Source organism: Mobula hypostoma, chromosome 7, assembly GCF_963921235.1.
Source record: "Mobula hypostoma chromosome 7, sMobHyp1.1, whole genome shotgun sequence".
Lineage (NCBI taxonomy): Eukaryota > Metazoa > Chordata > Chondrichthyes > Myliobatiformes > Myliobatidae > Mobula > Mobula hypostoma.
The window spans coordinates 36,158,952-36,181,152 of record NC_086103.1 but is presented as its reverse complement, the minus strand read 5'-3'; the positions used below and the strand labels follow the sequence as shown (position 1 = coordinate 36,181,152).

The 22,201-nt window shown below is 40.0% G+C and overlaps 1 protein-coding gene across 9 annotated transcripts in view; it reads right to left on the bottom strand.

Annotated features, from left to right (window-relative positions):
• LOC134349238 (rap guanine nucleotide exchange factor 6-like) overlaps nt 1-22,201 on the bottom strand; it is a 406,825-nt gene that overhangs the window by 131,291 nt on the left and 253,333 nt on the right. For all 9 annotated transcript variants that reach the window (XM_063053253.1, XM_063053254.1, XM_063053257.1 and 6 more), the window contains one exon: nt 5,531-5,662. In XM_063053253.1, the coding sequence (XP_062909323.1) occupies nt 5,531-5,662 (132 nt within the window). The remainder of the gene's footprint in view (nt 1-5,530; nt 5,663-22,201) is intronic.

The following is a 22,201-nucleotide window of genomic DNA, read 5'->3' as shown; positions in this document are numbered from 1 at the left end:
AAAGTTTAAGGTGATGTAGCTGTCATTGTTGAAGAGGTGACCGGATGTGCGAAACTAAGACGTGGTTATCACAGGAAGAATTAAATAAATGAAAATATGATGGAGTTTATCAACCTTAACCAAGAGTTCGGTTGGAATTTCTTGAAGTGTAATGGAATTATAGTGCAACAACAGCTTCTGTGGTTACCAATACAGTTGAAGGGATCCAGCATTTCAGGGAGTACTTATGATTCTAACTACCCATGCACCCCACTTATGAATTTCCTGCAAGATGTCCTTTCCACTTCGGCAGAAATTCATCACTGGTGAATATGTACTAAACACATAATGTAGCAGCATTCCACTTTCATGTTTGCATTCCACTTCCAAAAATATAAATTCCATTATCTCTCCAAAGGTGCAGATGGTAGCGGTGCTGTCATAAATCTCCAGTGGCTTGGACTTAATCCTGATCTCCAGTGCTGCTTGGAGTCTACATATTCTCCCTGTGACAACATGGGCTTCTTCCAGCTGCTCCCGTTTCCTCCCACATCGTGAAGCCATATGCACTGGGAGGTTAATCAGTCATTGTAAATTGTACCCAGTTTTTAGCGAGTGGTGGAATTTGGATTTGGGTTGCTAGGGATTCATTAGAATGGGGAGAAAGTAAAATGGGATTGGTGTACAATTTGTGCAAATGGTCATTTGATGGAGAGTGTGCTCCTGGTAGGCTGTTGGCCCATTTCTGTGTTGTGTAACTCTATAACTCTCATCGAACAGATTTCAGGAGTGACCACTCATACAAACACAACAAAAGCCGAATTTCTATGCCTTCCGTTCCACCAAGACCTCAAAGCAGCACTGAAAACCATGGTAATGGTTCTCTCTCAACTAACACAAACATGTCTTTTGTTACATTGCAATCACCTCCTTAATGACATCTACCACTAGAAACAGCCACAGTCATTCTTGCAAGAGATACAGGCTGGTTTTAAGAAGCGGTACGTACGAAACTAAATTCCCTACTGAGGGGATAAAGGAAGCAACAGCATGGTTAACAGTAGCTGAATGCTAAAGTTTTATGAACAGGCAAAATAAATTGGCTGTATTGTCTGCACTGTTTGCTACTGAACTCCCTGCCACCACATATGAATCTCCTTCTTCTTCTTGTTTTACGGTGGTTGGTAGCCAGCTTGATGGAGCATTATGGCACATATGAACCTCATCACACAGTCTCATTATGTATGAAGCACTGGCAGTGTCATAATGCTTACTTTTTAACTTGTATATCATCATCATCATCAGGTGCCATGCCCAGTCTGAGCTTTGAATGCCATGGCCCACACACTCCTGTTTCAGGTCAAGTGGATCAATTCATTGGTATTCATTTCCAATTCTCTGGCTGCTGTCTCCATCATCATTTGTCTTTGTCTTCCTCTTGCTTTCTTCCCTTCAATCTTTCCCTTAATTACCGTGCTTTTTAACTTCCCTTTCCTAATCACATGTCCAATGAAGTTATGTTGCCTTTTCATGATCTCATACATTATTTCTCTTTTCGTGTTTGCTCTGTTCATGACATCCTCATTAGATATTCATTTCATCCTTGATATTCTTTGCACCCTCCTCAAAAACCACATCTCTGCTGCTACAATTGGTTTCCTCATGTTACTAGATATTGTCCAACATTCTGAGCCATATAACATAACTGGATAAACGTAACATTTCAGTACTCTGAGGCGGGTTGCCATGCATAGTTTAGTATTGGTCAGTACACTCTTCATTCTTGTAAAGGTGTCTTTTGCCATCCCTATTCTTCTTTTGATGTCCAAGTCGCACCAGCCATCTGATGTCACCCAGCTTCCTAAGTAGCAAAATTTTTTTACTTGTTTTATGTCTTCCCCATTTATTCTTAGCCTGCAGATAGGATTCTCCTTCTTTTTGGATATCACCATACCTTTTGTCTTTTTGCAACTGAAAGATAGACCCATTTTTGCACTTTCTTCAACAATTATATCAATTAAGTTTTGTAGTTCTTCCTCCGTACTTGCAATTAACACAGTCTCATCCGCATGTCTGAAATTATTGATGCTTTCACCGCCAACTTTGATTCCCAAGATGTCTCTTATTTTTTGTAATATCGTTTCACTGCACACATTAAATAAATCAGGGGAGAAAACACACCCTTGTCTAACGCCTCTCTTGATTTTCGTAAACTGACTCACTTCTCCATCTATTCTTACAGCGGCAGTTTGTTCCCAGTACAGATTTCTGATTAGGCGGAGGTCTTTCGAATCTAGATCTAGAGTTTCCTGTAATATTTCACATAACTTATTGTGCTTCACTTTATCAAATGCCTTTGTATAGTTGATAAAACAAACAAATCTTTTTGCACTTGAATAGCTCGTTCTGATAGTACCCTTAACATCAATATTGTGTTTCTTGTACCTTTGTCTTTCACAAAACCACATTGTTCTTTGCCTATTTCAGCTTGTATCTTACCTTTAGCTCTTGGCATCAAAATTCTTAGAAGTATCTTGGTGATATGACTCATTAAACTTATGGTCCTATGTAATTCACATTCTATTGCTCCAGCTTTCTTAGGAAGAGTGATAAATACTGTATACGCTCTTTATATTTTTGTTGATAATATTTTTGGTAATATTACTTTGTGTTATGTATTTTTGTATATATTGTGCACCTTGGTCTGGAGGAACATTGTTTCATTTGGCAGTAAAGATGTACAGGTATACAGTTGAATGACAATAAAATGAACATGAACTTGAAATTGATGAGGTCAAACAGGTGTGTACTAATTAAGCATAGAATTTCTACATCACTTTTGAATATTAGCTGATTCAGCTCCTTTTATTTCTTGGTTTTTCACCTTAGATAGGGCTGAGGAGGCTAACAGGAGTGAGATCAATCAGCTGATTGAGTTGTATCATAACGATAACACCACATTCAACGACAGCAGGACCAAGGAACTAATTGTAGAACTGAGGAAGGGGTGGTCAGGAGAACACACATTAGCCCTCATTAAGGGATCAATGGAGCAGCTTCATACTCCTGGGTATCAACATCAGAGAGGATCTATCCCGGGCCCAACACAATGATGCAATCAAGAAAAAAAAAGTTTTACTTCATTAGGAGATTGAGGAGATTTGTTATGTCACCAAAGACTCTTGCAAATTTCTTCAGATATATGATGGAGAGTATTGTGACTGGTTGACCACAGCCTGTAGGAAGCCTCCAATACACAGGATCACAAAAGATTTCAGAGAGTTATCGACTCAGCCAGCACCATCACAGGCACAACCTTCCCCAGTGAGAGCATCTTGAAGAAGCTGTGCCTCAAGAAGGTGGCATCCATCATTAAGGACCCTCATCATTAGGTACATGCACTTCTCTCATTAATGGCAGTTTTAAGCCATTCAGCCCATCAAGTCTGTTACATCATTCCAGTATGGCTGTTTTATAATTCCACTCAACTCCATTCTCCTGCCTTCTCCCCATAACCTTTGACACCCTGACTAAAAAGAACTTAACCACATCTGTCTTAAATATACTCACCGACAGCCTCCAAAGCTATCTGTGGCAACTAATTCCAAGATTTACCACCCTCTAGCTAAGAAATTCCTCCTCATATCTGTTCTAAATGGATGTCCCTTTATTCTGAGGCTGTGCCCTCTGGTCCCAAACTATAGGAAACTGCTCTTCACATCTACTCTATCTAGTCTTTCAAAATGCGATAGGTTTCAATGAGATCCCCCTCGTCCTTCTGAAGTCCAGTGAGTACAGGCCCAGAGCCATCAAATGTTTTTCATACATTAACCCTTTTATTCCTGGAATCATTCTTGTGAACCTCCTCTGGACCCTCCACAATGCTAGCACATCTGTTCTTAGATAAGAGGCCTAAAACCGCTCAATACTCCAAGTGCAGTTTGACCAATGCCTTATAAAGCCTCAGCATTACATCCTTGCTCTTACATTCTAATCCTCTCAAAATGAATGTTAGCATGAATTTGACTTCTTTACCACAAATTCAACCTCCAAATTAACCATTCAGGAATTCTGCACGAGGATTCCCAAGTCCCTTTGCACCTCTATTTTTTTTAATTTTGTCCCCACTTAGAAAACAGTCTATGCCTTTACTACAATCTGAATACCTTCAGAAAGAAGGTACAGGAGCCTCAAGACCCAAACTCAACAATCCAGGAAGATTTTCCCCTCCATTATCAGATTTCTTAATTGTCCATGAACATTACTTGGTTATTCCTTTATTGGCACTTTTTTTTTGCAATTTATAAATTTTATGTCTTGCAACATACTGCTGCTGCAAAACAACATATTTCATGTCATAGGTCAGTGATAATAAACCTGATTCTTAATGTTTGTTCAGTTCTGACTTCAGTCAATCAATATCAGCATATCATTGTACAAGATTTCCCAGAAAAGCTTGGTTGTTCATTTTATATTAGTATCTAGTTGAGTAATCAACATACATGACAAAGTACAGGAAACCGCATGTGCATTATTCCTCCAAAATTTTTTCTGAGAGTTAACAACTTTCATGTTGTTTTGGTGATTCTTAATTTCCTCCAGCTGAACATTAGATACAAAAACAATCTCCCTCAATGCCTGTCAGAATCCTTGATCTCAAGCCAATTCCCATCTCTCACTCTGGGACTATCAGAAGGTTGTAATCTGGACACCCAACAAAACTTTCTAGTGAGCCTTAAACTTCACTTTTTCTATCAACAAAGACTCCTCACCCACTATTCCATCATTAATTTCTTTAAATATATCATAAATTCATTCACATTCAGCTGGCATTCTTTGGCTTCCAACTTTCATTCTGCTTGAAATACTAACTTGACCGAACTCTGCAACATAAATACTGTCCCATTTAAATCCTAGTCGACCATCACCCCTTCCTCATTATTCTAACTGGCTTCCTGTCTTTTAAGCTACATTTAAATCCTATCTTCCCTTTATTAAATCCCTCAAGCCAGTTCTGATTCAATTTTTGTGCTATTCTCCAAACCAGCATTTATCTCTGTAACACACATCAAAGTTGCTGGTGAACACAGCAGGCCAAGCAGCATCTGTAGGAAGAGGTGCAGTTGACGTTTCAGGCCGAGACCCTTCGTCAGGACTTTATCTCTGTAAACAATTTTTGTGTCTCTGGATTCTTACGCATCACCACCAATTTCTCCCTCAACCTTCACACTGCACCTCAACTGAATGACCTGTTTCTTTGCAGTATGAATCTATAACTCTGAACCTCCAGACATTCTCTATAGAAGAATCAATCTAAACATTTCTGCCTAATTATACCTTTCTACCTTTTTCCTTTTAAGCCCTAATCATCAAACTGGATTTCAGTCAACCCTTTTAAAGTATCTTTTTCGGACTTATTAACTATTTTCGGAAATCTGAGAAGTACCTAAATCACAAAAGTATTTTACAATGCAAAATTTTGCTTTGTTGAATGCTAGCATAAATAATTACTGAAAAATAATGATATTGTTTTTCCTCATTGCAACTTTACCTGATAGATATCTGATAGGCTGCTGCTCCCAGAGTCACTGGCAATACTGCACCCAGACTGGCTGGAAGGGACAAGTGTCACTTGTGGATGTGGATTATCTGTGAGGTGCATCTTGGAAAGATCTGCAGGAAGCTGTAAAAATTATCAGGAGGAAGGGAGAAAAAAATCATTAATTTAATAAAATAAACTAAAACATAAATTAAAGAGCATTAGAAAAGCTTGCTGACCTTTAATAATCGTCTTTTAAATGATTTCAGGTTTTGTAGGGGTGAATGATTTTAGTAAAAAAACTAATTAGCTAATAGATCAGTGTTGATGTGTGCCCTTATGTTGATGCATGGAATGGATTCTGCTGGATGCGTAGGTACAAAATTCCATTAATATTATTGAAACGAAAGTTCGCATTCCAGTACAAATAGGTTTAAGGAAATTTTAGGCATTTAAACATCACAAATCAGAATCAACATATTTACTACCATGACCTCAACGAAGCAGCATATTTTTGCAAGATCATTGGAACCTCAGACTTGCAAGTTTGACCATATAAACTACAGACACTTCAAGCTTCCAAAACTCCAACTATTTTTTGCTTGATTGTATTTGTTCTGCTATGTATTTTAACTATTAAAAATATCTTGGGTGAAGATGGTGGGTGGTGGTGGTATTGATAGGAAAGGAACTAGATATGGCAATTCCTTTATGGATTTAGAAATTAAGTCACTAAAGAGAACCAACCTCTTTCCACAATGAAAATGTCACCACATCCAGTTACTGTCGCTAGAAAGTTGCAAGCTGGATAATAAATATAAAGTAGAAGAAACAGAGATGGAAATATAGAGTGAAAATGGAAGAAGGATGTTGCAGATCAGCAAGCTGAGAAACTAAATGGGGAGCAAAAACATGAAAGAAGGATTGACAAATAATTTTTATATGCACATAGCAACAGGGAACAGCAAACACTGGGTTTCAACTACATGATTTGTGTAATTATGTTACTTCAAAATTTCCAATTTATGTGAATTAAAAATTTAAATATTTACCTCCTTTCTCATGAACAACATACATTTTAATAATTAACAATAACTGTCATGGAAGCACTTTACTGAATTAGATTAGCTGCATACGCTGAGCTGGGAACAAATTCACACAAACATTCCATATTCCAGAGGGGCTGAAGCTATGTCTTTTTTTTTTCTCTCTGGTTCAGATGCTCATACCTAAGTTCTGCATTTCTGAAACAGGTATGTACTTTAAACTTTGAGATTTGACACCGAAATGACAGATCACAACTTCCAACTTCCTCCAGTTCAATAGGGCTCTCCAGCTGTCGTATATAGATCAGTTATCAGGGGTCAAAAGAATGGACTTCATTTGCTCACATAGTCTCCATTATATATCCAGTTTAGATTTTCATAAACCTGAACTTTCAACTAAATTTAAGTTGCACAATAAATGAAAGGCCAGATCATGTACATACACATGGAGCCACTGAATATGCATGTGTGACACAAACACATGGTAAGTTCTTTTAAATTTGATACTAATAATATACACAATGCATCAATAAGGAATTCTGGTCTAACTTTACGAAATGAGAAGAGCCCACACATATTTTAAACAAAATAAACTAAAATTAAGAAAATAGTTATAAAATTTGGAGGAAAAGAGGCAAGTTGATGAAAGAAGAGACTGGCAGTAATAAAGGCTGAACCCACTTTACAGCAATTTCTTTCCTGCAGGTCCCAAACATTGCCATCCTGTCATTCTCCTCTCTAGTAATAAGCATTGTAAATAAGCTATTTTGTGTATATAATTGGACAGTTTTCCTTCTAGCATATAGGCATAGAATTCTGTATTTAAGTCACCTCCTGTATCTTAAGTGAACTTGCCCAGTTGGGTATACAGACCAGGGAAATACTTAACATGATACGTGAACTGTGCTTAGTTCACTGTTCTAATGCAGGGCTCGGCAAGAAGTTAAGTCAGTACCTTCAGATCTCATCTTTGATTTTCAATCCTAATCACTATTCAACAACCCAATGGAGTTTTCAAGGAAGGATATGATTGGACTCAAGTGACATGTGCCTGTAGGAGAATGACCAGCCAGTGTTCACCAGTTTTTGCACTAAATGGCAGACAATACACACAATAGACACAAGACAATACAAATGCTTATTAGCAGTCAGCAAAAAAAAAGACAAGTGGAAAATTAAGTAGTAAAATTGAAGGAAATGGCTGAAACAAAATAAGTATGATGAAGAGTGTTGTGCAATTTTTTATCTTTTGTCCAACAGAAACACCAAATCTGAAATGCTGAATGCAGAGCACCTTGGTATGTTTTATGTGCACTGTTTAGGAAGAGCCTATACAGCCTGTCTAGCAGCCAACTTACCTACTTCGAGAGCTAAAAATAAATTTCATACACTGAAATTTCATTATCAGTTTCACTGCATAAAATGTTGGCTGTCATACCAAGACAATGCCTTAATGCCACAATAGTATCACTTCCCTTTGTCAGCTACTCACTATTGAAATGAGAAACACCTTTTGCAACACTGTTTGACAGATAATGCGATGCAAAGCCCATTTTGAGACATAAACACTGTCACTTGGAAAATCAGAGCTGAGTAAGCATCATGGATCAGTGAACAGAACCGTCCCTCGCCTTGCCTCCAGTCTCGACACCCTGGCCTTTTCAATTTGGCCTGACGCTTAAATCGTCCCTGTTCCAAAGGTTTTTCTAATATTCAACGTTTCATTCCAATTTCAATAAGGCACAAACTGTTTATTTCTTTCACTACTAAACTGGTGCAAGAACAACAACGTGAGCCTGAACATGGACAAAAGAGATGATTATGGAACTCAGGAAGGCACAAATTGATCACTCTCTATTGGATATCAATGGCTCTGCCACAGAAAGAGTGAAGAGCACACAGTTCCTTGGTCTGCACATAACAGTTGACCTAACCGGGACCCACAATACCTTCTCACTAGACTATAAGGCACAGCAGCGACTACACTTCCTAAGGAGACTGAGGCATCCAAGGTTCCCTACTCCCACTTTAACAACTCTGGACAGAAGAATTGTCAAGAGTGCCCTTTCTGGCTGCATCACCGTATGGTACAGAAGCTGCAAGGCATCAGACTGCAAGACCCTACAGAGGACAGTAAAGTTGCTGAGAGGATCATCGGGGTCTCCCTCCCCACTATTTGTGACATTTACCAGGAACATTGCAGACAAAGGGCCAAAAGCACTGTTGAGGATCCCTACCACCCATCCCACAATCTCCATGACTCATTACCATCAGCAAGGAGGTGCAAAAGCATCAGGACTAGGACCATCAGAGTGGGCAACAGCTTCTTCCTTCAAGCTTTGAGACTAATGGATACCATGCCACCAGGTATCGTTACTGGACAGCCAGCATTTTACTGGACAGTTTACTGTTTACCTGTGCTGCTCTTTACTACATGCATGGAATTATAGTTTATTATTTTTTATAGAATAATACTTATGGTTTATGTGCTGTGTGTGATATATGTTGTGTGGATAAGCAGTGGTCAGGAGGTACATTGTTTCATTTCGTTGTATATATGTACAGTCAGAAGAGAATAAACCTGAACTTGAAGTGGGGACCTTTGTATTCCTTGTAATTTGGCAGAGTTCTCTCTTTGACGCCATCTACTGCCTTCCTCCCCTTCGTTATATCTGCACAGTGGGCAAGATACTTCCTTCATGAAAGACAGATTACAAAGCATATATGTTGATGAAGAATTAAGTCCTCTCTCCAGAATACTGGAGATCACTTCCTGAGCTACCCAGATAGCAGAACTTTATCTTGAGGGCTGCAATAAGAATATTTTAAACTTTCAATATGACCCTATGGCTATCAAAAACTTCCCTGTCCACAGGTTAGCAGTATAAAAGCAGCTACAAATGGAAAGAATCAGGAGCTTCCTGGATGCATGATGTTATCATTAGAAGCTTTATTGGAGGTCATAAAACAATACATTACCTTCAGGAAATAATTACCTTAGTGTTCATGATCTTCTGGATCATGAGGAGGCTGAAGCACTCTAAATGCTATGATTACCTTTACCATTGAGAAACATGCAAACCTGTCTGCTTACAACAAATGTTGATGTCCAGGGACAATAAATTCCTCTCCCCTTGAGTAGAGAATATTAATGACCCTCTCTATATACCAGTGAACAAAATTAGAAATCCAAACAACAGGAATTCTGCAGATGCTGGAAATTCAAGCAACACACATCAAAGTTGCTGGTGAACGCAGCAGGCCAGGCAGCATCTGTAGGAAGAGGTGCAGTCGACGTTTCAGGCCGAGACCCTTCGTCAGGACTAACTGAAGGAAGAGTGAGTAAGGGATTTGAAAGTTGGAGGGGGAGGGGGAGATCCAAAATGATAGGAGAAGACAGGGGGGGGAGAGATAGAGCCAAGAGCTAGACAGGTGATAGGCAAAAGGGGATACGAGAGGATCATGAGACAGGAGGTCTGGGAAGAAAGACAAGGAAGTGGGGGTGGGGGGGGATCCAGAGGATGGGCAAGAGGTATATTCAGAGGGACAGAGGGAGAAAAAGGAGAGTGAGAGAAAGAATGTGTGCATAAAAATAAGTAACAGATGGGGTATGAGGGGGAGGTGGGGCCTTAGCGGAAGTTAGAGAAGTCGATGTTCATGCCATCAGGTTGGAGGCTACCCAGACGGAATATAAGGTGTTGTTCCTCCAACCTGAGTGTGGCTTCATCTTTACAGTAGAGGAGTACCGTGGATAGACATGTCAGAATGGGAATGGGATGTGGAATTAAAATGTGTGGCCACTGGGAGATCCTGCTTTCTCTGGAGGACAGAGCATAGATGTTCAGCAAAACAGTCTCCCAGTCTGCGTCGGGTCTCGCCAATATATAAAAGGCCACATCGGGAGCACCGGACGCAGTATATCACCCCAGTCGACTCACAGGTGAAGTGTTGCCTCACCTGGAAGGACTGTTTGGGGCCCTGAATGGTGTTAAGGGAGGAAGTGTAAGGGCATGTGTAGCACTTGTTCCGCTTACACGGATAAGTGCCAGGAGGGAGATCAGTGGGGAGGGATGGGGGGGGCGAATGGACAAGAGAGTTGCGTAGGGAGCGATCCCTGCGGAATGCAGGGGGGGGGAGGGAAAGATGTGCTTAGTGGTGGGATCCCGTTGGAGTGGGGGAAGAAAGGGGCTTCCCTTCCTCCACTATCAACTCTGCTCTTAAACGCATCTCCCCCATTTCACGTACATCTGCTCTCACTCCATCCTCCCGCCACCCCACTAGGAATAGGGTTCCCCTGGTCCTCACCTACCACCCCACCAGCCTCCGGGTCCAACATATTATTCTCCGTAACTTCCGCCACCTCCAACGGGATCCCACCACTAAGCACATCTTTCCCTCCCCGCCTCTCTCTGCATTCCGCAGGGATTGCTCCCTACACAACTCCCTTGTCCATTCGTCCCCCCCATCCCTCCCCACTGATCTCCCTCCTGGCACTTATCCGTGTAAGCGGAACAAGTGCTACACATGCCCTTACACTTCCTCCCTTACCACCATTCAGGGCCCCAAACAGTCCTTCCAGGTGAGGCAACACTTCACCTGTGAGTCGACTGGGGTGATATACTGCGTCCGGTGCTCCCGATGTGGCCTTTTATATATTGGTGAGACCCGACGCAGACTGGGAGACCGCTTTGCTGAACATCTACGCTCTGTCTGCCAGAGAAAGCAGGATCTCTCCGTGGCCACACATTTTAATTCCACATCCCATTCCCATTCTGACATGTCTATCCACGGCCTCCTCTACTGTAAAGATGAAGCCACACTCAGGTTGGAGGAACAACACCTTATATTCCATCTGGGTAGCCTCCCACCTGATGGCATGAACATCGACTTCTCTAACTTCCGCTAAGGCCCCACCTCCCCCTCGTACTCCATCTGTTACTTATTTTTATGCACACATTCTTTCTCTCACTCTCCTTTTTCTCCCTCTGTCCCTCTGAATATACCTCTTGCCCATCCTCTGGGTCCCCCACCCCCCCCCCCGCCTCCTTGTCTTTCTTCCCGGACCTCCTGTCCCATGATCCTCTCGTATCCCCTTTTGCCTATCACCTGTCCAGCTCTTGGCTCTATCCCTCCCCCTCCTGTCTTCTCCTATCATTTTGGATCTCCCCCTCCCCCTCCATCTTTCAAATCCCTTACTCACTCTTACTTCAGTTAGTCCTGACGAAGGGTCTTGGCCTGAAACGTCGACTGCACCTCTTCCTACAGATGCTGCCTGGCCTGCTGCGTTCACCAGCAACTTTCATGTGTGTTGCTAAAATTAGAAATCATCAACTGCTGTTGATTCAAAGACAAAGTAATTCAGTCACAAGTAATTTCGTTCACCAGCAACTTTGATGTGTGTTGCCTAATTCAGTCAGTACCTATGTCACAAGGCTGAAAAATTCTATGTGCAGATTCATGGCTTAAAGGTGATCTCTGTCATTAGGTGATTTTGATAATTTTAGTCTTCAGATTGTCAGACAATTTAACCTAAGACCCTGGCTCCCAGAAGACTGTTATCCGAGCCATTCTGGCCCTGCTCTAGCAGTGTTCCCAGCCAACGGGCCTTGTTCTTTGTTCTTTTACTCTTATTCTTGATCTTATTTGAGGCCTGCTAGAAAAATTAATGCTCCTATAACAAATAAAAGCTAGCTGATCACCCTGAATGCAGACTGGGTGATCTCTTTATAAAACACTTGCACTGAGTCCACAGTGACATCCCTAAGCCTCGTGTTGCCTGCCAACTTAATTCCCCTCTTTATAATTAGATGCATTTTGCATATCGGGAGCTTCTTTTGTCACCGTTCTGTTCTGATGAAGAGTCCCTGACCTGAAATGCTGATTCTATTTCTTTTCCCACATATGCAACCTAACCTGCTGAGTATTTCCAGCATTTTCTCATTTTGTTTCAAAGTTACCTAAACTTGGTCCACGATATTCAGCTATGCTTCAGCACTCTCTTCTTAGACAATTCCCAAGAAATCTGCAAGCACATGACTACTTCTTTAAAATAGCACACATTCAGGATTTCACCCTGCTGTGAAAATCCACACTAGGTTAATTACTCACTTAGGAGAAAGTGCCAAATGGGCATTGCATTTACATCAACCATATGTGTCCTCTTGTGCTTCCTGAAAGGTACATCTGGTGCATGTAAATACTTTTTAAAATTAATGCTAAGCACTTATGAAATCCCAATCACATTTTATGATGGAATTGAGCTGTATAACCGATGTATAACCGATGTATTCCAAACATTTTGCATTGAGCTTATGCTCATAACCTTTATGCTCTCTAATGCCTCACCTATTCCAAACATAATGACAAGCACATCCTTTCCTCTGGCAAATTTATCTCTGATACTGCATTTTCACAGTTTCCTCTTCAGCCAGTACACTGCTGTCCCTTTCTAAATCTGCCTCAGTGTTCCTTTCCTCCTTTTGTAATTTCTATCTTGAAAACATTTTTCCAGCCTCTAGTTTGCAGGGCAATTTTGGACACCTTTTTGCAAGAGAAGACTTGCTTTAAACAGCACTTTTCACTTCTATAATGTCCTAAAACACTTCAAAATCCAATAAAAATGTAGATGAAATCTGTTCTGCCACTTACCAACATCTGAATTTTGTCCCACTACCACCAAACACTCACTCCCCCAAATGATTCCATGATAGCTGCAAGAGTCTTGCTTCTAGTAATCAGGTTGATAGATAGATAGATAAACTTCGCTTAATTTTCAAGTTTTGACTTTTGATGGTTGGAGGGAAGGGTGTTGTTGCCGAGGGGGAAAGTGGAGGGGGAAAGTGAAGGGGGAAGGGCAGAGAATGTGCTACCCAAGTACGAACTCTGGAGATCAGCAGCAATTCTCGGTGACTGCAAATTCTCCACTGTTTCGCAGCTGACCATTTCTGAATATGCATGGTTGGCAGCATCAAAGTTAGAGTACAGTTATAACGCAAACAACAGGAATTCTGCAGATGCTGGAAATTCAAGCAACACGCATAAAAGTTGCTGGTGAACGCAGCAGGCAACACACATTAAAGTTGCTGGTGTTAGTCCTGACGAAGGGTCTCGGCCTGAAACGTCAACTGCACCTCTTCCTAGAGATGCTGCCTGGCCTGCTGCGTTCACCAGCAACTTTTATGTGTGTACAGTTATAACCTATGCTTTTATTCACGATATGAGCTGTACGGCCAGAATTTCTTGCTCACAGGAAACAGTATATAACACAAAACTAAAGTTTAACATAACTGTTTCTGCCCCTTTGTTCTAATCCATTCAAGTCTAATTTATTGTTGTTAATTGGGTGGAACCAACAGGAAAAATCTGGCTTGGGTGTGAGAACAACAGCATTGGCATATGGCAAACACTACATGAAAAAAATACAAGTTTAAGTTATGCCAATAGTGAGCATTGCAAATGTCAACAGTTAAATCTCAAGAAATAGCTCACTCTACAAATAACAAAACTATTTAATACAAGTAACTCTCATGGTTCTCAGCAACACCTTTGTAGTAATACTGCAACACTATAGTATTCCACTTTATCATTAGGTACATTTTACAATTATGAAAGCACAAATGTGCAAAAACAGCAGCTTTTAAAAACCAAATCTGTCTTATTTGTATCCAAGTCGTTAAAAAATTTCTATAAACTTTTTTTTAAAAAGACAGTATTCCTCAAATGTGTGAAATAATGGTTTTGCTTATACCATGAACCTAAAATTAATCTTACTTTATCCAGCAATTATAACCATAATACTAGCATCCATGAGAAAACTCCAATGACTAAAAAAAAAACACTAGTTAGGAGCACACAAAATTCCATTGACCTCCATAATCCCTAAAAGTGATAAAAATCTGTTACAAAAATCACTTGATACAATGACTTTCCTATTTTCTTCCCTACCTATTTAAGTAGGATTATTACATTAGTGTCAACCTTGATCTATCATGGAGAAATGAGAATGTGCAACTCCCTGGGAGATGAGTTGAGAAAAAAAGCATACTTTAATTAGAATACTTAATAGGTAGAGCACTTTCCAATTATTTGATAAAATGCTACAGTATTTTTAACTCAGTCTGCAGTTTGCACCATCTGCAGTCATTCAAAAATAAACACTTTGAAAGACAATATACTTAAACAATATATTCCAGCCAGATGGCTGTATTACAAATGCGTCAAAATATGGATTTGAATACCAATTTTACTTTTTCTTTTTGTGCCATTCACACGATCAATTTACTCAAAAACATTCAGCAAATATATTTTCAGTTTATAATGTTCACTGCGTGTTAAATTAATGTTAACTGTCTTTTAAAATGTACTTTGTTTTCTTGGTACTTATGATAATTATTATTACACAGGATAGGTAAAACAAAACAGAAAAATCTATCTTCCTAGCTATAGTAATACAATAACATACAGAAGAAAATAACACCACCTTCAACAGATCATGATATTTTGTCTGAACAATTTCTCACTGAATTTATCTCTTAGGCCTAGGTTTACATTTATCATACTTTTAAAACAGAAGTCTGTAGAGATGTTAGACCATGATGAGGGGAGATCTCATTGAAACCTTTCGAATGTTGAAAGGCCTAAACAGAGGAGATGTGGAAAAGTTGTTTCCCATGGTGGGAGAGGTTAGAACAAGAGGGCACAGCCTCAGGATAGAGGGGCGCCCTTTCAAAATAGAGATACGGAGAAATTTCTTTAGCTGGAGGGTGGTGAATTTGTGGAATTGTTTGCCACATGCAGCTGTGAAGGCCAGGTCGTTGGGTGTATTTAAGGCAGAGATCGATATATTCTTGATTGGACATGGTATCAAAGGTTACAGGGAAAAGGCTGGGAACTGGGGTTGAGGAGGAGAAAGAAAGAAGGATCAGCCATGATTGAATGGGGGAGCAGACTCAATGGGCCAGATGCCCTAATTCTGCTCCTATGTCTTATGATGACCATGATTATGCAAGAGTAATAACATTATTACAAAGAAACACCTCTATTGAATTCAGTTCTGATTCTGTACACCAATGGCTGCTCAACGATTAAGGGAGTAATTTGAATGGCTGGATAGGTCATTGTTTCTGAAACAGAAGTGCTGGTATCAGGAAGCATGGCTCCTGATAGCTCTGAACAGCAGGCAGAACTGAAAGCTCTGATTGAAGCCTGTAAAATGGCAGAAGGAAGATCAGCTGATATCCACACTGATTCTCATTATGCTTTTGGGTTTGTTCATTATTTTGGAAATTACAGAGACAAAGGAGATTTCTTACAGCTGTAGGAACCCCAATGAACAATGGCCACCTAGTATAAAAGCTCATGAATTTCATGCAACTGCTATCAGAAGCTGCTGTATTAAAATGTAAAAGCCACTCCAAAGTGACTGTAATGGAAAACCATGGAAATGCATTGACAGGTGAAATTACAAAAGAGGCAGCACAGGAAGGTGTAAAAGAAATAAAAGCAAGTACAACTAGTAAAACAAGTCAAAGAATTAAAAGAGGTACCAAGAATATATGCAATGAACTCAACAACTGAAATTATGGAAACAAAGTCAGCCTCTGTATCACAGACGAACATACATGATACTCAATAGACGCTAGTTCAATGGTCTAACCAAGCAAAGTGGTTCTAAATGGAAAATGGTGTAAAGTTAAACAGTATTGGAATAATATTAGACTAGTAGCTCCAACTACTTTGTTTCCTTAACTGGCACAGCAGATACACTCTCAAGGACATATTGGAGTGGAAAAATGATTCTCCCAAGGGTGGTGGAATCCAAGGTTTAGGGCACAGACACAGTAAACATTTGAAAAATGCATGACATGCCAGAATCATGCAGCAGTGAAGCAGCTACCACTTCTATATGCTCTTGCCCCACCTGGTCCATTTTTACACTTACAAGTGAACTAAATTACTTTACCAAAGTATCAAGGATAGTCAGACATACTGGTAATAGTGGACAGTTTTCAAGATAGATGGAAGCAAATCCAGCCAAGAAAGTCACTGCCACACACAGTAAAAATTCTAATCAAGGACAAAATCCCTAGATGGGAATTGCCATGTCACATCAACTCGGGCTAAAGAACACATTCCACTGGGAGTGTTTTCCCACAATTATATTGACTGATGAACACTGAATGATCTTTTCATTGTACAAAGCACTCACAGTCATCAGGGCAAGTCAAACAAATGAATGGAATCATCAAATGACAGCAAAGTATCATGAGGAAGGCGTACCATGGCCTATGGCTCTTCCTATGGTCTTATGTAGCATCAGATCAACCCCAAAAATGAAAAAAAATTAAATCCATTCAAAATAGTAACAGTGAGTCCTATATCACTACTGGGAGCTCTTGATCTCAGAGGGCGATATACACATTATGGCAGACAGTTTAGTTATCTAATATGTGAAATTAATCCAAGCTACTGTCTGCCTCTCAACAGGTTTCTGCCACTTAGAGTGATCAAACAGAAGGATGTACCCTGAATTTCGGTGAGTCCTGATTAAGAAACACAGACTGTAAATAACCACTAAGAACTCAATGGGAAGGTCCTTATCAAGTGCTGTTAATTACCAATTCAGTGGTGAGAGTAGAAGGTATAATTGAATTGACTTTATTACTTACATCCTTCAAATCTGTCAAAAAAAAGTAAGTGGATACATGCTGGATACTGTAAGCAAGCTGAACTGGTACAAGACAGGGGCAACAAGGATGAAGTTAATGTGCCAGTAACCTCTGACCATGCCTAAGCTGCTGGGTTATGGTGAGCAAATCACTAACCAGCCAGAAGACTTCAACCAGAGTCAATAATTATGATGTTTATTCTAATATTAGTTATAGAATAAGTTATAGTTATTATATTTCTACAATGTTTCCCTATTCATCATGTGCCAATTGAAATGACTCATAATGTATACTTGCAAGTATCACATGAATTTGCTGATGCTGTTAATGCCTCTGGTTTTTGTGTATGTCAATATATACAACACACTTCAAAATATTCACTACTGCTAGGCATTCCTTTAGATCCAGAACAAGCATGCACCCTCTTCTGTAGCAAAATTCATTACCACAATCCAGCAGTAGTGACATTGACATTGTGCCCATGCTTCATTATTGTCAGGGGAGACAAATATATGATGATCATGTTTCCCACATACTATCTTGAACTACATCATTTATATAATCAGCATGATTTAGGAAATCAAATTAGACCCTACTCATATCCTGGGATATCTCCGTATTTGCATCCAATGTTCATGACAAAGCTATTAACTATTTTCACGTGTTTACTATAAAGCTTCCTTTTACTTGAGTTCAGAAAGTACCATTCCAGTAGGGCAGAGTTTATGGAATTATACTTTATGTTGCCCTAAATGGGGTAATGATTCTGGAATTTTTATTGACAACGTCCATCAGAAAAATATGACAGTTCAGCAAGGTTCCCAACAAGCAATTGGTCTAAGTTAATTGAATAATACATACTTTGGGTGCAGAAATGGGGCTTATATCTCTCTTCCATGTAGTTGGTTAGGATCTTGTTATTTGGGTTATGTCTTTCCTGCTTATCACATATACACAGATTCTACCTTTACATCCCCAGTCTGGAAGAAAATTAGACATTTCAGGAGCTCATTTTGCATAAATTATATTCCCATTTTATGGTGTTGCAATAAATATAAGAGAAATCAAAAATGCTGCTGCAGCATTTGAAAGAGTAGGCAATGACACTGTTGGTGTCTTGGGAAAAAGTAACAGAAGTAGTCACTGTGTATACAATAGCTCTTCAAAACCGTATGGCTTTAGATCTCTTAGCAGTTATTGGGGGGGGGCACATGCAGTTATGCAGGCAAGGAGTGTTATAACTGATGGGTCTGAAGGTGGCTGATCATACTCGTAAAGACAACTGAAATACATTAATCTGACAGATGGGATTTATCTGAGTGGGTTCAATTAAGTCAGAAGCTGGGGCTACTCAATATTGCAAGTCATAATATTTGTCCTGATATGTCTTGTCATTATTTATGTCTTTTTTACTTGTACAAGAGAAATAATGCATAGAATAGTTCAAACTCACGTTAGTGTACCTACTCACGAAAACAACCTACCCAACAATGGCAAAATCCCATGAATACCTTTCAATACTTCCATAGCTTTGGTGAATTTTTGATTATTTCATACATAACATAGGAATCACAAGTTTTTCTGCCTTTGAATATTCAGGTTTAATGACTCTAAATGAGAAAGATACAGGATAGATGTATTCCAAAAACAAAGAAGTACTCAAATGGCAAAATAGTACAATCATGGCTGACAAGGGAAGTCAAAGCTAATATAAAAACAAAAGAGCGGGCATACAACAAAGCAAAAAACAGGAAGTTAGAAGATTGGGAAGCTCTTAAAAACTACACAGAGCAACTAAAAGAATCATTAGGAGGGAAAAGATGAAATATGAAAGCAAGCTAGCAAACAATATCAAAATGGATATTAACAGCTTTTTCAAGTATGTACGAAATAAAGGAAATGAGAGTGGATATAGGACCACTAGAAAATTAGGCCGGAGAAATAATAATGGGGGACAAGGAGATGATAGATGAACTAAATTAGTATTTTGTATTTGTCTTCATTGTGGAAGACCTTAGCAGTGTGCCAGATATTGAAGGTTGTGAGAGAAGAGAAGTGAGTGCAGTTTCTATTACAAAAGAGAAGATGCTCAAAGATGATGAAAAACCTAAGGGTACATAAGTCACCTGGACCTGATGAACTGCAGCCAAGGTTTCTGAAAGAGGAAGCGGTAGAGGCATCAGTAATGATCTTTCAAAAATCATTGGACTCTGGCATGGTTCCAGAGGACTGGAAAATTGCAAATGTCATTCCACTCTTTAAGCAAAGAGGAAGGCAGCAGAAAAGAAGTTATAAAGCAGTTTTCCTGACCTCAGTGGTTGGGAAGATGTTGGAGTCAATTGATAAGGATGAGGTTATGGAGTATTTGGTGACACAGGACAGGATAGGACAAAGTCAGCACAGTTTCCTTAAGGGAAAATCTCGCCTGACGAACCTATTGGAATTCTTTGAGGAGGTTGCATATAGGATAGATAAAGGGATGCAGTGGACATTGTATATTTCTCAGGTGCCGCACATGAGAATGCTTACAAAGTTAAAAACCTATGGCATTACAGGAAAGTTACTGGTATGGTTAGAACATTGGCTGATTGGTAGGTGGCAGTGAGTGGGAATAAAAGGATCAGTGACTAGAGGTGTTCCGCAGGGGTCGATGCTGGGACTGCTTCTTATTTATGCTGTATATCAATGATTTAGATGAAGGAATAGATGGCTTTATTGCCAAGTTTGCAGATGATAGTGTTGAGGAAACAGGAAGGCTGCAGAAGAACTTAAGACAGATTAGGAAAATGGGCAAGAGAGTGGCAAATGAAATACGATGTTTGAAAATGCATGGTCATGCACTTTGATAGTAGAAATAAACGTGCAGACTATTTTCTAAATGGAGAGAAAAAACAATACTCTGAGATGCAAAGGGACTTGGGAGTCCTTGTGCAGAACACCCTAAAGGTTAACATGCAGGTTGAGTTGGTGGGGAGAACGGCAAATGCAATGCCAGCATTCATTTCAAGAGGTTTAGAATAGAAGAGCAGGGATGTGATGCTGGGGCTTTATAAGGCACGGGTGAGGCCTCACCTTGAGTATTGTGAGCAGATTTGGACTCATCTAAGAAGAGATCTGCTAGCATTGGAGAGGGTTCAGAGGAGGCTCACAAGGATAATTCAGGGAATTAAAGAGTTATTATACGAAGAATGTTTGATGACTCTGGGTCTGTACTCCCTGGAATTTGGGGGGGGGTGATATCTCATTGAAACCTTTCGAATGTTGAAAGACCTAGACAGAGCAGATGGGAAAAGGATGTTTCCCTTGATGAGTGAGTCTAGGACAAGAGGTCACAGCCTCAGGATGGAGGAGCATCCTTTTAAAATCGACGTGTTGAAATTTCTTCAGTTAGAGGGTGGTGTATTTGTGGAATTTGTTACCACAGGCAGCTGTGGATGCTAGGTCATTGGGTGTATCCAAGGCAGAGATTGAAAGGTTCTTGGTTGGACACGGCATCAAAAGTTATGGGGAGAGGGCCAGGTAATGAGGTTGAGAAGGGGAAGGAAGGATCAGCCATGATTGAATGGCAGAGCAGACATGATGGGCCAAAAGGTTTAATTCTGCTCCTAAGTCTTCTGGTCTAAATGTGTGATTAACGTTTGTAGAATTAACGGCTTGGTTGGAGGGGTGGGGGGAATGTTGGATTGGACTGTGCAATTGTTACCTTCATTGCAGGTTAACTTATGCTTGTTTGCATTTTTATATAATTATAAAAATTATATATATATATATATACACACCCACCCACACACAAAAGAAATACATATACGTGTGTGTGTGTGTGTGTGCGCGTGCGCAAGAGAGCGTGTGCGAGAGAGACAGCAAGAGAGAGAGTGCGAGAGCGCGACAGAGAGAGTGTGTGTGAGAGAGTGTGTGAGTGAGAGAGTGTGTGAGTGAGAGAGTGCGACAGTGCGTGAGTGAGAGTGCATGTAAGAGCGTGAGAGAGAGCGAGAGCGAGAGAGAGAGAGAGAGAGAGAGAGAGAATGAGAATGAGTGTTTTTTTAACAGTTACAGTTCCTCCACATTTTTCTGGAAACTTCTTGGTTTCAGTGGTACAGTGGTAGATATCACATTACTTGAATAGTGGCTATCTGAGTGGTTGATTCAAGCAATGGAATTTGAATGGAATGTCTATTATCAGCAATTGGGCATGGGAGGACCAGAGCAGACTGGTTTGGTCTCTGTATTTGTGATTCTTGGTCTCTTTCTCTCTCTGCTCATTTTCCTTCCCTTATTTCAATATTCTGGTAACACTTCTGAAAAACCTCAGAACAAAGACCTCAGAATCCAATAGATCACAATGACTAGATAATATCATAGTCTTAAAGGGCTGTACATTCACACAGCCCAAAGAGCACAACTCTTAAGAGCTAAATATACAAAATGCTGGAGGAACTCAGCAGGTCAGGAAGCACCTATGAAAAGGAATAAACAGTCAACATTTCTGGCTGAGACACTTCATCAGGACTGAAACAGCCCGAAAAAATAAACTGTTTGTTCCTTTTCCTGGATGCTGCCTGACTTGCTGAGTTTCTCCAGTATTTTGTATCTGGTACTCTGGATTTCCAGCATCTGCAACATCTGTGTTTATGAGTTAAACATGATGGGTTTGGTTCCTACTCTGAGAAGTGGACTGGACTTGTCTACGTCTTGTCTTGTCTACTCCTGTACGTTGCTTGTGGTACAGAGATCTTGGAAGAGAAATCTCCTTTTAGATACGAGTTTCTGGAGGACAGGACTTTGTTTGCTCTTTCAAGTTCATCTCATCAACTCCAAATTCATTCCTGAATCAGCACTTAATGTATGTAAACAACAATGCTAAATGAGAATGTACCAAATTAGATGGCACAAAAGATTTCAAGGTGGCAAAAGATCCTAAAGAGTAGAAAGCTCCCACATGCCAAAATTAAATAATTGCTTGGGGCCTTTAA